The following is a 19,675-nucleotide window of genomic DNA, read 5'->3' as shown; positions in this document are numbered from 1 at the left end:
CCTTCCTTCCTGCCCTTTACTACCCTCGGCCACCTGACGAGTTACCCGTTAAGTACAAATACTCAGGACCACTGCTTCCACGTCTTCCCATGTCACTTTAAAAAGTGAATCTTCTTTTCCCATCTTTGCCAACAGGCCTTTGGGTGTTAGGGAAAGACACAACTAAAAGATACACAGTAAGTTAACACACTCACCATACTCGCATGCGTATACGTTAATATGATGTGCAATCTTAATGTTCATCATTGCACATGAGCAAAATAGAGAAATAGGAAACACAGGACTGTGCTCCTCCATGGACACAAAAATGGACCGAATTACCCTTCAGAATGTTCCAGAAGCCAGTTAGGAGAACACAGCTCTCCCAGGCAAGTAGGAAGGAAGAAGAGGCACGTTGAAGAGACAAGAAGAATTTGCAACACTTGCCCACAACCGGGGCTCGCCCTCCCTGACTCTCCACAGCAACACCGTGAGAGAACTCTCACCTCTCCTCAGGAAAGAACAAATGAGTGCCCAGTATGCTCCATGATGTAGCTGTATGGCTGCTGCCTGAGGGACTTGTTTCTGTCATGTAGGCCATAGGGGCCGAAGGAAGGACAGCTCCCTATGGACCCATTACCTGGCGGCTCAGATGAATGCTGAGCACTTGTTCAAACACTGGAGAGACTGAGGAGCTCATTCATACTGGAGTTCACACCGTCCTGAAATCTACTGAGTTGAAAACTGTCTTCTTATTAAATACACAGGTAACTAAACAATGTTGTGAAAGGTCCCATACAAAAGGAAGCCCGTTATTACAGAATTGTGAAACCAGAATAAGCCAAAACATAACCCAAAGAATTCCACATAAATAGATGAATTCTGGGGTGCCCGGGTGGGTCAGGCTGTTAAGCATTTAACTTGAGCTCAGCTCATGATCTCAGGGTCCTGGGATGGTACCCAGTGTGGGATCCTTGCTCAGTGGGAAGTATGCTTGTCTTGCTCCTTCCCTGTCCCACCCCCCTACTTCTCCGTATTTTCTCCCTGACAGATAAATAAAATCTATAGAAAAAAATGAATGCATTTTTAAAAGGAAACCTTTTATGTAACTTTAAACTATGACGGTATACCCATGAAAACCAAGCATTTTGAATTATTGGCATGTCTTCATTGACAGTAAAATAGTAAAGAATGTGTATTAAAGTCTACCATGAAAAGGTCTAATGGAAAATTTTATGAATAAGCACTTAAAAGGCATTGGAAACGGCATTCTTATTAACATATCCCTCCTGTACACAGAATGAAGAATCAAGCACCCTGGGGCACCTGCATGGTTCGGTTGGATTAGCACTCTGGATTTTGGCTCAGGTCATGATCTCAGGGTTATGGAATTGGAGCCCCTTGAGGGTTTTGACCCTCAGCAAAGAGTCTGCTTGGGATTCTCTCCCTTTCCTTCTACCTCTCCCTCTCTCTCTCTGCCCCTCACCCCACTTGGGCTCATGCATTTTCTGTCTCATAAATAAATATATATTTAAAAGAAAGAAAAAAAGTAAGAACCAAGCATCCCAAAAAAACCCCTTCATTTTGAAATAAAGAAATACTATCACAACTGTAAAATATGCCAACAAGCAATCACTTTATAAAAAATAAATATTTGCAATTAAATTCAGATATATTCTGAGGAAAGTAGAAGAAAAGCCTAATGGTTAATTTTTCCATGTAAATTAAATTTATAAGCAAAACGTTTTTTAAAATATGAGAATTTTACTGATTATCCACTTTACTTTTTATAAGAAAATGTTCATGTCATATCACAACTTCTGATATAAAAAAAAAAGATGAATGTCATGTATAAGTAATAAGAAAGTGAGAACACACATGGCAAAGTAACAGGAACTTCATACCATATAAAATTATAAAACTATTCAATTATTATGAATAAAGTAACAACTAAGACTTTATTACAGGATACGAATTCTGAATTCTAAATGTTCCAGCTACCCTATGGCACTATTTAGGTAGGAAATCCAGGAAACAGATACATTTAATTATTTCACCACTGAGGAATGGAAAACATAGAGTGGAAATCTCTAGTATTATTTAATACAAAGAAAAGTGAATTTTTAAGTGAAATAAAGGATTAGTTTTTCTCATTTTAGGTAGGTGTTTTGTTATCTGATGAAATTGCTGATTCTCAATTTTATATGATTAAGATCAAAGCCACCATGACATTGGAAAGCATAAACCAGAAAACATGTGATATCTGTCTTCAGTGTTCCCAGAGTTTCTATACCAAACCCAATGTGCATACCACCACCCTGACACACTTCTCCCATGATGAAAAACAGAACTTACAAAGGGTTTAGAATAGAGATCCTAAGAAATAGGGAGATTTCCCCAAGGCCCTCAAAACAATGGAGAAGCTCTTAGATTATGGAGACCCTCCCTCTCCCGAGAAGTCTCCTGGTCTCCATCAATGGATGTGATTGACCATCACTGGAGCTGAAGGAGAATCCTTAGAGAATTTAAGAGCTCGATAATGTTGGAGAGCAGATGTTCTTCTGTGACAGGGGGAGTTCAGTTGTGCTTCTAAAATTAATCTCCATTCGAGGAGAGCTACTCGAATCAGAATTTAAGGTCTGTCTTCCTCCTTCAGACCTGGACCTCCCCTCTGCATGCATCTGCCTCATTCATTCCCACCTACCTGGATGGAAGGCTACTGTCTCCTTTCTCCTCACATCCCAGAGCTGCTTCTCTTGCTCCAAAAAGATGACCAGGTCTGGCTTCCACACAATAAGACCTGTTTATTAGAAAAAATGAATAGGAATATTGTTGGAGATTTTAATTTTCAATTTACTAGAGGACACTGCAGAATTCTAGAAAATGATTTCCCAAACATGGTTGACCAACACGCCATTAAACACGCAGGAGAAATTTGCAATTTTCACATCATGACTTCCACTTTCAAGTACTACCAATACAATAATAAGAAGTTAAAATCTCAGTTTAAGATGTGGGCAGTACCATTTTTTGACACTCACTATTTACAATTGACACTCATCTACAAAAGTGATATTACCTTAAAGAAGAAGAAGCTAAAGTTATAGGAAACAACATGATGATTTTTCTCTCCATCTACAAACCCCTACTTATTCCCCTCTCTGACTGGATCTGAATTCCAGTCATTCAAAGAGGAATCTTCCAAGAGACAGTCTTCACAGGAAGGAAGAAAACCCAGAGTGGGGTTTGGAAATCTGGAAGGAGTCTTCCTCACCCAAGAAGAGGAGATGTCCGTAGTTCTCTAACATCACATCCCTGTACAGTTCCCGCTGAGTGTGGTTCAGGAATCCCCACTCCTCCTGAGAGAATTCTATGGCCACATCCCTGAATGTCAGCAGTCCCTGAAATAAATACCACAGTCACCAAGTGGCCATTAACAGAGTTCATGATGCTTCCTAAGATGAAAATGGGAGTTAATGTCACCAGCTAGACCCAAGACCTGACCCTCCCCGGTTACCTGTTTGCACTCTCTGATCTTTGTCCCACATTTTACTTAACCTCTTTTTCCACCTTATCTTTTACTCCAGGTAAAGACCCCATGGTCTAGTCTCCTGTCCAGGAGTAGAAGCCATCCAACTAAAGGTAATGATCACTCAAATGATGAGATTCGGCCAGCCCAGTCTGAGCCTAATCCCTGACTCACACCTGTGTAGCCCAAAGAGTAAGCCATGGTACTTTTAACTCATTATAATGTGAAAATCTCAATCCTAGGAGAAGCACAAACTCACTTATACAACATACAAAGAATGTATGGCAGTGTCTTTAGGTACCTGTCTGACCTTATGCCCAGATCTATACAAGATGATGAAGCCCATCTTTCTGGATTTCCATCTGAACCCTAATAAAAGGAAACTGCCTCCCACCCTGGCTGCAGGAGTCTCTGTTTTGGAAGTTATTCCCTGTGGCCTCCTTATTGGCTGCAAATCAAGTTTCCTTTGTGTCACAAGCTTACCTGATAAAATTTCTATCTGTGACTCTGTTCTATTTCAGGATTTTAAGACACTCAAACATGTTAATTGATTCTTTTTTTAAAAATAATTTAATTTTTTTAACTGAAAATACAAAGAAGTAAATAGAAGGGTCACGCTGTGACCTATGTGTGGAGTAAAAAAACCCTACAAGATGGAGGTCTGACTTAGAACCTCCCATCCCAGAAATCATTATCTCTGCTACACGAGGGTGAGAGCCTTCATTGTCCAGTGGAAACGGACCCGTAGGAGCCTGTAAGCTAAGGGTCAAAAAAGTATTCTTGAGACATTTGGGGTGCATTTTGGGTGCAAAAAAACTGCTTTTATTAAAGCACAGGGACAGGACCCCTGGGCAGAAACATCTACAGGGTCCTTGTGAGAAACCATTGATAAAACAGCTTTAAGTTGGGGGTAGGAATAAAGGAAGTTTCTGCAGGGATTTTCATATGTTAAAGAGGACTTACAGGATTCTGGAGGTCTGGCTATTGTCAAGCTGCTAGCTTTTAGCCTCTAGCAGAGCATTAACATTAAGGCAGTTGGGAATTCCTGATGCAATTTCATACTCTTGCCTGTCTCAAGTATTTATCAACAGTCTGCAAGTTGAATTTCAGTTTACCTACATCTTCTACCTTGGTTCTCAACAGAAACTAGAAGCAAGAGAAACTCAGAAGAAAGAAGTTTCCACATTAAATGGGTTTCTGCGTACCACTCAGTAAATCCAACATTCTTATGAATATTAAGGGGGAAAATATGAACTTTACAGGGGAGAAATCTGTCAGAAAGCACCAACCCAAGTAAAAGAAGGTAGCTTGAGGGTGTCTGGGTGGCTCTGTTAGTTAAGTACATGTGTTCCACTCAGGACGAGACCCCAGGCTCCGGGGATCAAGCCCTGGAATCCAGCTCCTTGCTCAGTGGGGAGTCCGCTCCTCCCTGCTCCCTGCTCTCTGTCTCTCACTCTCTCTCTCTCAAATAAATAAATAAAATCTTTAAAAAAAAAAAAAAAGAAGAAGGTAACATGAGCTCTGAGGAAACTAACTGATATCAGTGCCTACAGCACACCGAAGGACCTATTATTCCTGGTATGTTCTTATGGTCATCAAACCTTAAATCAAGAATATAAATTGGAAATATGAAAATACAGTACATTTATACAAAGTTCAATCACACATAGTTTCCAAGTCCTGTAATATCTGTTATAGTTTAAACAGAGTATCTTTTTCACAATCTAAAGAACAGGAATCCGTTCTTCTCCCCTCCCCCCACCCAAAAACTTTCCCAGTGATTCTGAGCCTTATATCCATCATGTTTATTTATGCATTTTCTGACTCCTGGTCTACAGAAAGCTGAAAATCATCCAGATGGGACCTAAAAGAGAACTGCTCTCCTTGACTGATATCCCAGGACCCGACCCCCATCAGCAACAGGAATCCTGAACTCAAAGACTTCCCTTGTGAGTCCGTCACAAAGGGAGTATTTTCAGTACTTGCAGGACTTTAATTCAATGTGACAATTGTTGATGGCCTATTGGAAGCCAGGTTGGAGAGAAGGGAGAGAAGGCTCTGGGATATAAGGAAGAATTGTTCTAAAGACTTAGCCTTGAGTATCATTTTTGATAAGATTTTAAACATAAAACATAAGCAGAAAGCAGAAATACCAGAACTAAAGGAATCAACATTTGCAATTTCTAAGAGCAAGGAATTTCAAGAGAAAAAGATGATAGCCTCTGACCTCAGACGCCAAGGCTTACCTGAGAACTGGCCATTTCTTCGTCGTTCACCTTGTCCTCTAGATTTCTTTGTCAGAAGAGACTCGTGGAGAAATCACAGCTGCATCAGGAGAAAATGCCTTTAAAGCCACCAACAGAGCGTCTGCACCTCTAAACTGCTCGGTCTGAAGGCAGGACTTTGAAATGCAGAAAAGGCCCAACTTCCTAGTCCTTTGTGTCAGGAGCCTTTCAGAAACCATGACCTCCTACATGGAGACCAATCCCTGACTTTTCCTTCTCGGCTTTCAGGGGGCCTCCCCTCCCACAGACTATCACACATTCAGCTACAGCATAGGAACCGCGTGCTGCACGGACCTCAGCCTCCCAGACTCACGCAGCAGAGACCCTCTTACCTCTCCTTGAGCCAAAGCCTGCTCTCCACTCATAAAATAACGGAAAGCCCTCGTGCTTAACCCTGGCCTCACTGAGAATCTCCTGGAGCCCGTAATTAACACAACACTGTTGTTTTCGTCAGTTGACAGAATCTGAGGAGGAGGGCACCAGCAAGGATCATTCTGGAAACTCCACGTGTGATCCTATTGGGAAGCATTTGGGGAGGTGACCAGGCAAAGCCCAGTAACCAAGGCTGTGGTTGCTAACCAGATTGAAATCGATGCTTTTTCCACTGATCGGAATTTCTGGAGATTCAGACATTCTCCCTCTTTCCGCTACACAGAGGGAGACACCCTTACAAATAGAGCTTCCTCTTTCCCTAAGTGGAGCAAATATCTCCTACAAAAGTAAACATACTGGGTTGCAGGGCTCTTCCTTTGTCTGCTGTTTCTTTGAAATAACAAGCGGAGGGGCGCAGGGGCGGCTCAGCAGGCTGAGCATGTGACTCTCGAATTCACCTCAGGTCGTGATCTCAGTGTCATGAGGTCAGCGTCCGCTGAGCAAGGAGCCTGCTTAAGATTCTGTCACTCTGCCTCTGCCCCTCCTCCCCCCGCACCCCCCCCACTCCGCCCACGTGCGCATGCTCACTTGCTCTCTCTCCCTCAAAAAAACAAAACCACACACACACACACACACACACCCTCAAAAACACAGCCTAAAATAACCCTTAAACAAAGCGATATATTTTGCACGGAGAACATGCTCCCCTTCAGTAGGTTAATGGTTGTTTTCATAAGAAACTGTAAAACAGGTTTCCAAAATGAATGTACTTTTTACTTTCCCACCGGCAATATAGGAGAATTCCAATTCCTCAATATTTCCACTGAAATTTGGTGTTATACTTTTTCTTTATTTTTGGAATTCTAGAAAATATCGAATGGCTTCAAATTTAAAACATGAAGTGATCTTCCTTCAGGTGCCCTGGTGACTCAAACTGAAACTGCTTGAGAGAAGGAAGTTGAACAAAATCCAAATGGCTGCATTAAACCGTAGCAAGGCTGGATAGCTAAAAATAAGAATCCTCCTCCCTTTTTTCCCCAAGCTTCCCCTCCCCCTTCTTAGGCTTTGTTTTCTGTTTTCAGGAATCCAGTACCACTCGGAAAACATGAACAAGGAAAACATGAACAAGGCCGGCAACACAGACACAACTCCTGCTGAAACAGGCTGGATCCTGCATATTCCTACAAAACCCCAGCCCGCTCCCCTGGGTGAGCTTGTAGCTCTGAAGGCCTCAACTTCCAGCAGTCTCCTCTGTCCGGTCAAGCTATCAAGCTACTGTTCCTCTTTATTCCCAACTCTATCTTCAAGTTATATTTTGGCTCTGAAGCAAGGAGCAGGTCTGTTTTTGACGACAGACTGAATGTGTAGGAGAGGAAAACATTTTCCTCATCTGTTCTCAATTCTTTGGCTGGTCTAATAATTAAACTGGTGTTAAGACAGACTCACAAGAGAAAAAAAAATCTTAGTTATGGGAACCTCAAAAACATAAGGCTGGAAGACAGGGAATTGACGCCTCATGCCGCTGTGACTGAAGAAGGGGTAGAGATTTAGAATTTCAAAAGGGGGTAAGCATAGTCACAAGAAAAAGGAAAGAGCAAATGTTTATCAAAAAACAGTTTGCCACACCAGGCAGGCAACTCTTTATAATATAAAAAGTTAAAGTCTGATATTACTGATAGAGTTCCACCATCTAATTTATTCTTGGTATACAACAACCTCACAAAAGAAGGAAATCCTTCCATTTGTAGCAACAGAATAAACCTAGAGGACCTTTTTAATTACAGAAGCCAAGCCAGAGCCCCTTTGCCCAACTTAGTAGTCTTTTAAATTTTAGCACACACCTTTAGCCCCACTGATTGATAAATAAACCAAACCTCTTTGTATATCTAGAGATCGTGCCTTGTTTCCTAGAAAGACTTGGTTCGGAACCCTCTTGCACAACCTCTCTCCTCGGGCACCAAAACACAATCTCCAAGCACCTCAGTAATGCCTGTGGCTGCAGGCAAACATGAAGTGTTACAGATTACTGCACTCCTCTTTACTGATTACTGGCCTCGAGTTCCTTTTCAACTCTTTGGACCAGGCTGAAACTGTGGAGCTGGTTTTTGGGCAAGACTCCACCTTCTTCTCAAGTGGTTGTCCTCCTGAATAAAGCTCATATTCCTTCCCAGTCAAAACTATGTCTTGAGTATTGGCTTTTTTTTTTTTTTTTAAATATTTTTATTTATTTATTTGAGAGACAGAGAGAGCATGAGAGGCAAGAAGGTCAGAGGGAGAAGCAGACTCCCCATGGAGCTGGGAGCCTGATGCGGGACTCAATCCCGGGACTCCGGGACCATGACCTGAGCCAAAGGCGGTTGCTTAACCAACTGAGCCACCCAGGTGCCCGAGTATTGGCTTTTTGAGCCACCAGTAGCAAAAAATGGAGTTTGCAGTAACAAAGCTGTTGTAGGATTGTGGAGCCCATCCAGTCGGAAAGAATTCTTGAGATGTTTTATGGTTTATTCAAGTAGCCCAGAGAAAGACTCCTGGGCAGAAAGAGTTGCACTTTGGCTACGTGAAGCTTGTGGTTATATGCTTAGTGCTCATGGGGAGGGGACGTGCAGGGAGTATCTTCATAAATCTATCTTCAATTTTCTACTTATAAAACTACTTTTTGGAATGTCGGGGTGATTCAGTCAGTTAAGTGTCTGCCTTCAGCTCAGGTCATGATCCCAGGGTCCTGGGATTGAGTCCCTTATCAGGCTCCTTGCTCAGTGGGGAGTCTGCTTCTCCCTCTGCCTGCAGCTCCCCTTGCTGGTGAGAGAACCTCCTTCTCTCAAGTAAATAAAATCTTGGGGAAAAAAAAAAAACCACCCACTACTTTTGCAAAATTTCTCTAGTGCTTATCATTCAGTTCGATATTAACTATGGGTGAGATGTACAGGCAGTCAGGAGACCCTTTAAGAATGTACCAACCATGGGATGCCTGGGTGGCTTAGTTGTTAAGTGTCTGCCTTCGGCTCAGGTCATGATCCCAGGGATCTGGGATCCAGCCCTGCATCGGGCTCCCTGCTCAGCGGGAAGCCTGCCTCTCCCTCTCCTCCTCTCCCCAGTCCCCCTGCTTGTGTTCCCTCTCTTGCTGTGTTCTCTGTCAAATAATAAAATCTTAAAAAAAAAAAAAAAAAAGAATGTACCAACCAGCACATACTTGATCGTTATCACAACTATGCAGGTCAACCTTCTGGGTTAAAGGGAAACGTATGTCTGTTTCTTTCCCTCATCACTTCACTCCTGACCAATTATTGGTTCTTAAATTGTTCAGGTTGTTGAAGGGTGAAGGGCTCATATTCCGTAACTTCTTCAAAGTGACAGGGGTTGTAGAGATGTCCCTACCCATGCACTGAAATTGGTCCCTATCTGTCCCTACGTGTAACTATTATAGAAGGCCATTATTGTAGAGTCCAGAAGGGACACTGTGGTGAATTAGCTTTGAGTAGTCGGTATGATCTGTTTGTTGGCTGGGTAAAAAAGTCAGGAACTGCTTGCATAAATCTCAACAATAGGAGAGAACAAAGCAAAAGAGAACACGTTAGAATATTATTATAATAAAAAACCAGTAAAGCAATGAGAGGACCCTTTAGGATGACCATAGTCCACCTCTCCATGAAAAATGTAATCAATGCTTAAGTGACAATGGAGAATCAGAGAGAGAGAGAGAGAGAGAGATCAAGAAAGAGACTCTTAACTATAAGGAACAAACCAGCAGTTATCAGAGGGAAGGTGGGTGGGGAGAAGGGTTAAAGAGGTTCTTGGAAATGTAGGACTGCCCTCGTTGGGACAACCACTGGATAATGTATGGAATTCTTCAACCACTACATTGTACAGCTGAAATTAACATAACAGCTTGTTAACTGGAATTAAAATTTTAAAAGTCAAAAACAAAGAAAAAGTGGTGACACTCCATTAAAATACTGATGTGTCTTTATAATAGCGACAAACAGGCGTACAGAATATTAGTTGATGTGATTGAAATGAAGAAACCTCAGCAGCTAATTCTTCCATAAAAGGGCATTTGATTGTACATCAACGTTTCTTAACAATTACTTCAGACCAGAAAATTATTGAAATTATGACTCCTATGTCATTTTATCAGAACCAGAATGCTTCTTGAATGCTTGTAATCTGTATCTTCAACAAGGACCATATAGTGGATTTGAAATGCATAATTTAGTCTATGTGTGATCCTAAGATATTTTAATGATAGAACATTGGTTTTTAATGTGGTAACGCTGATTGATAATAAATGATGCATTATCCCGCCACCAGTATTAACTTAGCTCACCTTAATTAAGAATGTAGACAACTGGGCGCCTGGGTGGCTCAGTGGGTTAAGCCGCTGCCTTCGGCTCAGGTCATGATCTCAGAGTCCTGGGATCGAGTCCCGCATCGGGCTCTCTGCTCAGCAGGGAGCCTGCTTCCTCCTCTCTCTCTGCCTGCCTCTCTGCCTACTTGTGATCTCTCTCTCTCTCTCTGTCAAATAAATAAATAAAATCTTTAAAAAAAAAAAAAAAAAAAAAAAAAAAAAAAAGAATGTAGACAACAGATAATATCTAGCACCCATTTGATAACTAGTAATTTATTTTCTCAGTACTCAGACTTTAAATAATGTGTGGTTTTATTTTCAACAATTTATCTATTGCATTGGTTTCTCCCCCTTTGAACTCCTGGGACATCAACATGGATATATTACAGATTATATAGATTATATAGATTACAGATTATATTATATATATATATACAGATTATATATATATTACATATATATATATTTTATGTTCATAGGTTTAATACTTATCGCACTGCCCTAATGATACAAAAGGGGCACCCAGGCCCATCCAATGACAGAAACTCAAGAAACACCATTTCCTCCAGGAGGGAAACGAAGGGACCGGGCACATTTTTTTTAAGCTCCCCTTTATCCAAACCACCCAACATATAAGAAGGGCCACGGGGAAAAGTGAGGCAAAGCGGACAGTCTGATACTCACTCTCCGTTCAGTGCCGACACAAGCACGCCTCTACAGCACCTCGCTCGTGGAGAGTCGGGAGGGTTCAAGGGCGCCGTCCCCGCGGAGTGGCCGCAGACTGCGAGGTCTGTGGGGCGCCGGGCCGAGCTGCAGCAGCGCACCGGGGAAAAGCCAGCACCCTGCCACTGACCACGGGGCAACTCATCCTTCAAGATTAAGAAGGATTAAGAAAAAAATCTGATAGCACATAAGGATTTTGACTGGAAGGTATTTCTTTTTCATTCAGGGCAGTCCTGTCTCCACAGGGACTTCTCCATCTCACTGACCAGCGCTCTCTCAGATGGCCCTGTAGGCCAGTTGAGGTGAACTCCATGATGGTGCTACTTGGCATCCATGTGGTGTGGTCAGTTGGGTTACAGAGGACTTGAACTAACACCAGCCCTTCTCACTAGCATGTTCTCTAAACAAAACCCCGTAGAGTCACACATTTAATGGAACTTCTGATAGGACACCTCAAACAAAGCCCTTGTGAACAAGCACTTCCCCCTATGTACCCTGTAGAGAAGACCACCCCCCACCAGAGTTTACCTAAACCTGTTTACGCTTCAGTGGCTCGATCTGGACTTACCCAGGAACTCTCAAGCACTCCACCCAAGGAACCTAATAAAGGATTGAGCCCCATGTCATAATGGAGGGGTTCCTTTGATGTTTAAATAAGGTGAATAAAAAAATAAATAAAAATTTAAAAAATAAGTGAAGTGAATATATATACATGGCCATACTGGATGTGTGATAGATATCCCTTATGCAGGAGGTAAATATTCCTGTATGAGGTAAGGCCACAGAGAGAGAAAGAGTACAGGAAGAATTAGTGAATTCTGCATGTGCAGAAAGGATACCCATTCCCAGATTGCACAACTCTCTGAATACAGAAAGATAAATTCTATATCCTTTTTTTTTTTTAAGATTTTATTTATTTGACAGAGAGAGAGATAACGAGAGATGGAACATAAGCAGGGGGAGTGGGAGAGGGAGAAGCAGGCTTCCTGAAGAGCAGGCAGCCCAATGCTGGACTCAATCCCAAGACCCTGGGGTAATAACCTGAGCTGAAGGCAGCCACTTAATGACTGAGCCACCCAGATGCCCCTGTTTTTCCTTATTTTTTAATGATCTCCAGTTCTTCTTGATTCCTCAGTTTCTTTCCCAGCTACAAATACATCTGAGAAAACTTTTTTGTTTGTGTTGTGGCTGGAGAGTACTCCCTGACCTCTTAATTCAGATTAGAGGGATACAAAGACAATGGGCCACAGTGTAAATTCAGACAGCACTTAGAGGGATGTGAACATAGGTAAAACATGATGATCTACACTCCTAGAAAGAAAGGTAAGAACATTTTTAAATTTTTTAAAAAGATTTTTATTTATTTGATAGAGAGAGATCACAAGGAGGCAGAGAGGCAGGCAGAGAGAGAAGGGGAAGCAGGCTTCCTGCTGAGCAGAGAGCTGGATTCAGGGCTTGATCCCAGGACCCTGAGACCTTGACTTGAACTGAAGGCAGAGGCTTAACACACTAAACAATCCAGGCGCCAATACTTCTTTTTTTTTTTAAGATTTTATTTATTTATTTGAGGGGTGCCTGGGTGTCCCGGTCATTAGGCGTCTGCCTTCAGCTGGTGTGGTTCTGGGATCAAGTACCCCAACGGGCTCCCTGATCAGCAGGAAGCCTGCTTCTTCCTCTCCCACTTCCCTGCTTGTGTTCCCTCTCTTGCTGTCTCTATCAAATAAATAATTAAAGACTTTAAATAAAGAAAAATATTTTATTTATTTAAAAGAGAGATAGGGAGAGAGCATAAACAGGGCAAGTGGCAGAGGCAGAGGGAAAAGCTGGCTCCCAGCAGAGCAGGGAGCCCAAAGCAGGCTCGAATTTAGGACCCCAGGATCATGACCTGAGTTGAAGGCAGATGCCGAATGGACTGAGCCACCCAGGTGTCCAAGACTATTTTTTAAAAGATTTTATTTATTTACTTCGCAGAGAGAAAGAGAAAGCACAAGCAGGGAGAGCAACAGAGGGAAAGGGAGTAGGCTAGATCCCAGGATCCTGGGATCCTGGGATTGTGATCTGAGCCAAAGGAAGATACTTCACTGACTGAGCCACCCAGGGGGGGCCTGAGATAAGACCTATTAAAAGCATACCTGGAGAACTCTTCCTGAAATTTGGGGAGGGAATCAGAGGCAACATGTGCTCACTCCAAAGGCCAAGTCAGCTGCTCATGGTGTCATCTGATAAATAAAAGTATGGAGATGTGGACTTGGCATATATGGTGATTTCCTGGAACCAAGGATTTCCCATTTTTCTTCATGACTTAACTCAAATCTTGGGTGTCACTGATAAGCAGATTCTGCTGGCTGACAGAGATTACTATCTTCCTTGGGCCTAGACTGGTGGCAGTGGATGGTGACAGGTATTGGATGATGGAAGCATTGTGGACATGGCAGACTAGATGTTGGAGAGGAAGCCTTCAGTACATGGTAATAGGTAGGATCAGCAAGTCATGGGCTGTGGTTTCACAAAGCACTAGTATCCATGTGCGTAACCCCAACAGGTTTGACCCACTGCAGTTGGGTGACCTTCCAGGGATGCGGACTCAGAGCTGACAGGTACCTCCATCATTCCACTTACCCATGGTTAGGGCAGCCATGTGCTCTGGGCTCTGTGGGGACACAGATCAGCAGTCAAAGGCACTGACCATCTCTGCTTCATGTGATCCAACCAATTTTTGGCCAGAAATCCCCATGGTATTTCCTAGCCAGTGCTGTTCTGACACTCACCCTGTCTAGAGTGGAACTGGGATGTTGGGGAATCTACTGCAAAGAAGCTGGGTAACAGGTTATGCCCATTTAACATTATTACAAGTGAAATATAATAATCCATCTCATTTTGTAGCTGTGTGCTTGTGTTCAGCTCTAAGAAAAGTTAATACTTACAGAAAATAAAGTGTATATTATTTTATGTACACAATGAATAAGTAGGAAGCCCATGTTTGATAAAACGACTGAAACATCACATGGGGTAACCTCTTTTTCCTCATTTTTGCCATGATATTACTAATATGCAGCACTGTGTTCCTCCTTCCTCTCTCATGGCCCCAAAATGGTTGCCCTCCAACTAGGTACCAAACTTTGTTTCAAGATTAAGAAGGATTAAGAAAAAAATCTGATAGCACATAAGGATTTTGACTGGAAGGTATTTCTTTTTCATTCAGGGCAGTCCTGCCTCCACAGGGACTTCTCCATCTCACTGACCAGCGCTCTCTCAGATGGCCCTGTAAGCAATAGTGTGTGTGTGTCACAAATGGTCACCCAAGAATATCATTAAAAATGGCCATTTTTACCCGCACTGTATCACCACACCTGACACGATGACCATCACCCTTTTCACCATAATGCTTTATGAAAATCCCTCAAGTTTAGAATATGCTTAACTCAGATGCACAAGAATTTTATTATGTGTGCAAGCAGAATGCTTCCTTTGAGGTAGGCAAGTAAAGATCTTCAACCCTGCACATACGTTATTTAGGAGTTTAGGGAAAATTTATTGGAGAGGAACAATATTCCTTTTCCATTCAAGATTATTTTACCTAGTTTTATTTGCCTAGGTAAATAACTGACAGAGACAGATTACAGGAGAAAGCAATGCCAATGTCTAGTAACATGCACCCCAAACCCAGTAATGAACATGAGACCCATAAAAATAACCAATGTAGATAGTTTTCACGATTTATTAGGAAAAAGAAGAGGTAATACATCTGTGAGAATTTGACAGCATAAAGAAAACTCCTGTTTGGGCCTTCACTTAGTATGGAATTTTGAGTGGAATTTAGGTAGTGGTAGTGAAGTAGTGAAGAGTGACAAGTTTCTTCATGTAAGCTTTTTCTTTCTCTCTGTGTGCAGGAAAGGTATCCATTGCACAGGAGACTGATTTCCTGCTTTCTGGACACAAATGGTAGTCAGGATGTTCTTTTTGTATTGGCTAATTCCTAAGTACCTTTTATTTCAAAATAATCAATATGGCAAAGGGGCACATTTTAGGGCAGCCTGCCATTGTCCTCTGTACAAACTTAGGAAGATAGAACTGGTAATCAATCACAGCACAGAGATCAGAAGCCTAGAACCCTCACCTTCCACAGCTCCACACAGATTCACCTTCTGAAGACTTTCTAGGTCTGTCCCCACTCTGGGCTATCCCTTCACTGAACAGATAGAAGGAGATCAAAATTTTCTTTGGCTACCTATTCCCAGTCTCAATGGTAGGTGTTCACTCTTTGCCAGAACCCAACACCAGATACTGGCGCACAGAGATACGTATGTCTGAGTTCCTAAATGTCTGTCTTTGTCATTCAAGTCAATGCTGCTTTTGTGGGCTTACTCAGGACCTTGTTTTCATTTATGAACATCCCTTTGTTGCTGGGGGTTAAAACAGTAAATATCCATATTCATGGTGAAATGGTCATCTGAAACTGGTTTCGCTTCACCAGCACCTTTGGTGTTGAGCCAAAAAACACCGCCAAGACAAAAGTAAGAAATAAGAAAAAGACAGGTTTTACTTTATGAAGAGAACACCAGGGACATTTCCCAAAACTAGCTCCCCAAACAACAAAACTAGGTGAGTTTTAAGCTAATGGCATATGTATATTCATCAAGGAGCCTGGAAAAGCCCATCTCAGAGTGAAATCCACCAAAATGTCACCCTAAATTGACACAGTCCAGGTCCCAGTTGATTGAAGTCAAAGGACCAGTAATGGTGGCCATAATCATTTCTCCGGCTCCTTTATTCTGTTATCTGTGTGCACAAGGGGGTTTAATTCCCACAACAGCTACTAGAGAATCACTGTTAAGACAATCTACTTGGGAAAAAAGAAAAAGGATAATCTTTACTTTGGAAACAGCAATGCCCAGTTTTATCAAGATTAATGGTCTCTGATATGGTTAGACTATCTCCTGGGCTTGTGGTGGTGGCTGTTGGTATTTACATACTTTTGCTGCCTTAAAACCATGAACTACTGATGTCTCTCTGTAATTCTGACATATTCCAGAACATTCTTCAAAGAGGTGCTTGGGTAAGTAGTGCTGGCAGAGATCACAAACAGGCATAGATCATAAAATGGCTGGGGGCCTAAAGTGACTTCTCTTATGTGAAGAAATCTTTGTCTCTTCTCCCTTTTTCTGTGGACCCTTAACCTTATTAACCTACAAAACCTTTACCATAATGAAGCACATGAACATATCCAAAACTCCATATAGTTAAGCTTTTCGTATGCTGATTACGCTTTATTTAGATGCATTCTGGCAAATTTCCAGGGTAAAATACACCACTAGAGTCAGTGTGCTGCCCAACGAAACACCAGTATTTCTTCATCCTAAGTAAGTGCTGTTATATTTATGGATTTTTTTTTAAGATTTTATTTATTTATTTGACAGATCAGAAGTAGGCAGAGAGGCAGGCAGAGAGAGAGGTGGAAGCAGGCTCCCTGCTGAGCAGAGAGCCCCATGTGGGGCTCGATTCCAGGACCCTGAGATCATGACCTGAGCCAAAAGCAGAGGCTTTAACCCACTGAGCCACCCAGGCACCCCATATTTATGGATTTTTTTTTAAAAAAAGATTTATTTATTTCAGAGAGAGAGAAAAAGAGAGTGAGCAAGGGGAGCGGCAGAGGGAGAGAAAGAGAGCCCACTCTCCACTGAGTACAGCACCCAGCACGGGCATCAACTGCAGGACCCTGAGATCTTGACCTAGACGGATATCAAGAACTGGCTGCCCGACCTACTGGGCCGCCCAGTTGTCCTGAGTGTTGTTATATTTAACATTAAAAATAAAAACTGCCAGGGATGTCTGAGTGTCAGTCAGTTGGTTGTCTGACGATTTTGGCTCACAACGTGATCTCTGGGTGAGGAGACTGAGCCCTTCAATGGCTCTTCGATGAGCACGGAGCCTGCTAAAGATTCCCTCTACTGCTCTCTCTCTACCCCTCCACACCTCGCTTTTGCTCTTGGTCTCTCCAAAAATAAGGAAATAAATAAAAGAATAAATAAAAATGGCCAGTTATTTTATCGACAAAACGATGGGTTTATTTAGGAATAACAGTATCAAATTAGGGACATACAAGCTACAGCAAAATGATAGGCAAGTCTAGGAAACAAAGAAGAGGGACGCTTTTACTGAGGCAAGAAGGAGGGGGAAGTTGAGAACTCTGTTATAACTCTGTTATACACAAAAAGACAGATAGAGATCACAAGTAGGCAGAGAGGAAGGCAGAGAGAGAGAGAGAGAGGAGGAAGCAGGCTACCTGCTGAGCAGAGGGTCCAATATGGGGCTCAATCCCAGGACCCTGGGAGTAAAATGGTAGTATGAAGGTTGGTGGTTTCTCAGTGGTTGAGTATTGCCTGGGAGAGATAAGAAAAGCATCTCTTCCTCTGGCAGGAACAGTATAGTCTATGTCCAAGGTCAAGTTTGCATTATGTCAAGACCTTCCCTTCCTATTGGAGCTGCAATGACTATGAGTCATAGGGCTTGAGAGCTCCCCCTGCTGACACCTCCGGACTCCATTTTAGTGAGGGTTCCCATTAATTTCACATGTCCTGGCAACCAACATTTCAAAATTTCCTTCACTGCCAGTTGCTGGCGACAAACCGTGTAATCTTCACATTGATGATTTCATTTTTTTAAAATTGCATGTGATTTCATACAATATTTCTTTTTTCCGTGTGTGAATTATTTAATTCAACAAAATATCCTACAGATTGTATGGGCCAAGCACAAGCCACCCCATGATGGGCCACTTTGGCAGAAAGATTATTTATCTTGAGTGAAAAAGCAATCAAAATCCAACAGATTCAGGAAAAGTCTTTTCCACCCCACCTCACTGACTAAAAAGAATTTAGATAAAGAAGCTGCCTCAGGTTGAGAGCTATCAACATGCCGAACTACATTATGATATATATGATGTATGAGAGACAGAAAGGAACGTAAGAAGACCTGTTTGAGCCAAGTTCTCTATGTTCTATTTTTTTTTTTTGAGTGGCCCAGAGAATAATATTTTACTAAATATTTACTTATTTTCTTCTTCCTGAGAATTATATCTCTTCCCTTGGAATTCTTAGACTTCTCCCTTCTTCCTTTCTTCTGCTTTTCTCCTCAAAGATATATGTACCTTACTATGCCAGTCTTTGAAACTTTCACATCTCTGTGGATTCTCCATACGTATGGTTTAAATTTGATTTTCTCCTGTTTATCTCATGCCAATTTGTTCTTAGTCAACAACGAGAACTTCCTCATACATTCCAGTTCATGCTTTCGTAATATATATTCTTCTAACTTACATTTAGCTCCGATTTTATACACTTAATTTTTTTTTGTTTTATCTTGTGAATTTTTTTTTTTAAAGATTTTATTTATTTATTTGACAGAGATCACAAGTAGGGAGAGAGGCAGGCAGAGAGAGAGAAGGAAGCAGGCTCCCTGCCGAGCAGAGAGCCCGATGCGGGGCTCGATCCCAGGACCCTGGGATCATGACCTGAGCCGAAAGCAGAGGCTTTAACCCACTGAGCCACCCAGGCGCCCCTATCTTGTGAATTTTTTAAAAGATTTTTTATTTATTTATTTGACACAGAGAGAGAGAGGGAACATAGGCAGGGGGAGTGGGAGAGGGAGAAGCAGGCAGCCTGATGCGGGGCTTGATCCCAGGACCCCAGGATCATGACCTGAGTTAAAGGCAAATGCTTAACGACTGAACCACCCTGGTGCCCCTAAGCTTAATGTTAAAAAAGAAAAAGAAACAAAAAGGCAGGGTCCAGCATCTACATTCTTTTTTTTTTTTTTTAAGGGTTTTTTGTTTTGTTAAGATTTTAATTATTTGGGTGCCTAGGGGGCTCAGTGGGTTGAGCTGCTGCCTTCGGCTCAGGTCATGATCTCAGGGTCCTGGGATCGAGTCCCACATCGGCCTCTCTGCTCAGCGGGGAGCCTGCTTCCTCCCCTCTCTCTCTGCCTGCCTCTTTGCCTACTTGTGATCTCTCTCTGTCAAATAAATAAATAAAATTTAAAAATAAAAGATTTTAATTATTTATTTGACAGAGAGAGATCACAAGTAGGCAGAGAGGAGGGCAGAGAGAGAGAGAGGAGGAAGCAGGTTCCCTGCTGAGCAGAGGGTCCAATAATGGGGCTCGATCCCAGGACCCTGGGAACATGACCGGAGCTGAAGGCAGAGGCTTATTAACCCACTGAGCCACCCAGGTGCCCCGAGCATCTACATTTTCAGGGAAAATAGAGGACATCTAGCACCAACCACTCAAGTTTTATGAGGATTAACCCACCTACATGTTCCCGAGGTCCCAGCACAGCCCCAAGGATCCTATGTCTGTGCGCAGGTAAAAGCACAGCATGTGCAGCCATTAATAATGTGTCTGTGTTGTTTCCAAACACAAACTTCCCAGGCTATAGCTACTCCAA

The 19,675-nt window shown here is 42.3% G+C and overlaps 1 protein-coding gene across 5 annotated transcripts in view; it reads right to left on the bottom strand.

Annotated features, from left to right (window-relative positions):
• LOC309852747 (uncharacterized protein) overlaps positions 1–19,675 on the bottom strand; it is a 187,156-nt gene that overhangs the window by 94,855 nt on the left and 72,626 nt on the right. The window contains exons 5-8 of one of the 5 annotated variants that reach the window (XM_082709964.1): positions 13,366–13,452; positions 5,755–5,833; positions 3,254–3,380; positions 2,684–2,779 (exon numbers count right to left, since the gene is read on the bottom strand). In XM_082709964.1, coding sequence (XP_082566090.1) covers positions 2,684–2,779; positions 3,254–3,380; positions 5,755–5,769 — 238 coding nt within the window. In that variant the 5' untranslated portion in view covers positions 5,770–5,833; positions 13,366–13,452. Of the gene's footprint in view, positions 1–2,683; positions 2,781–3,253; positions 3,381–5,754; positions 5,834–6,125; positions 6,726–13,365; positions 13,453–19,675 lie in introns of those variants that run through there. The other 4 variants (XM_082709965.1, XM_082709963.1, XM_082709961.1 and 1 more) reach the window with 4 other exon arrangements.

Source organism: Mustela nivalis (genome assembly GCF_964662115.1).
Source record: "Mustela nivalis genome assembly, chromosome: 18".
NCBI lineage: Eukaryota > Metazoa > Chordata > Mammalia > Carnivora > Mustelidae > Mustela > Mustela nivalis.
Note: the sequence above shows the minus strand (reverse complement) of the source record. Positions and strands in the feature narration are given on the sequence as shown.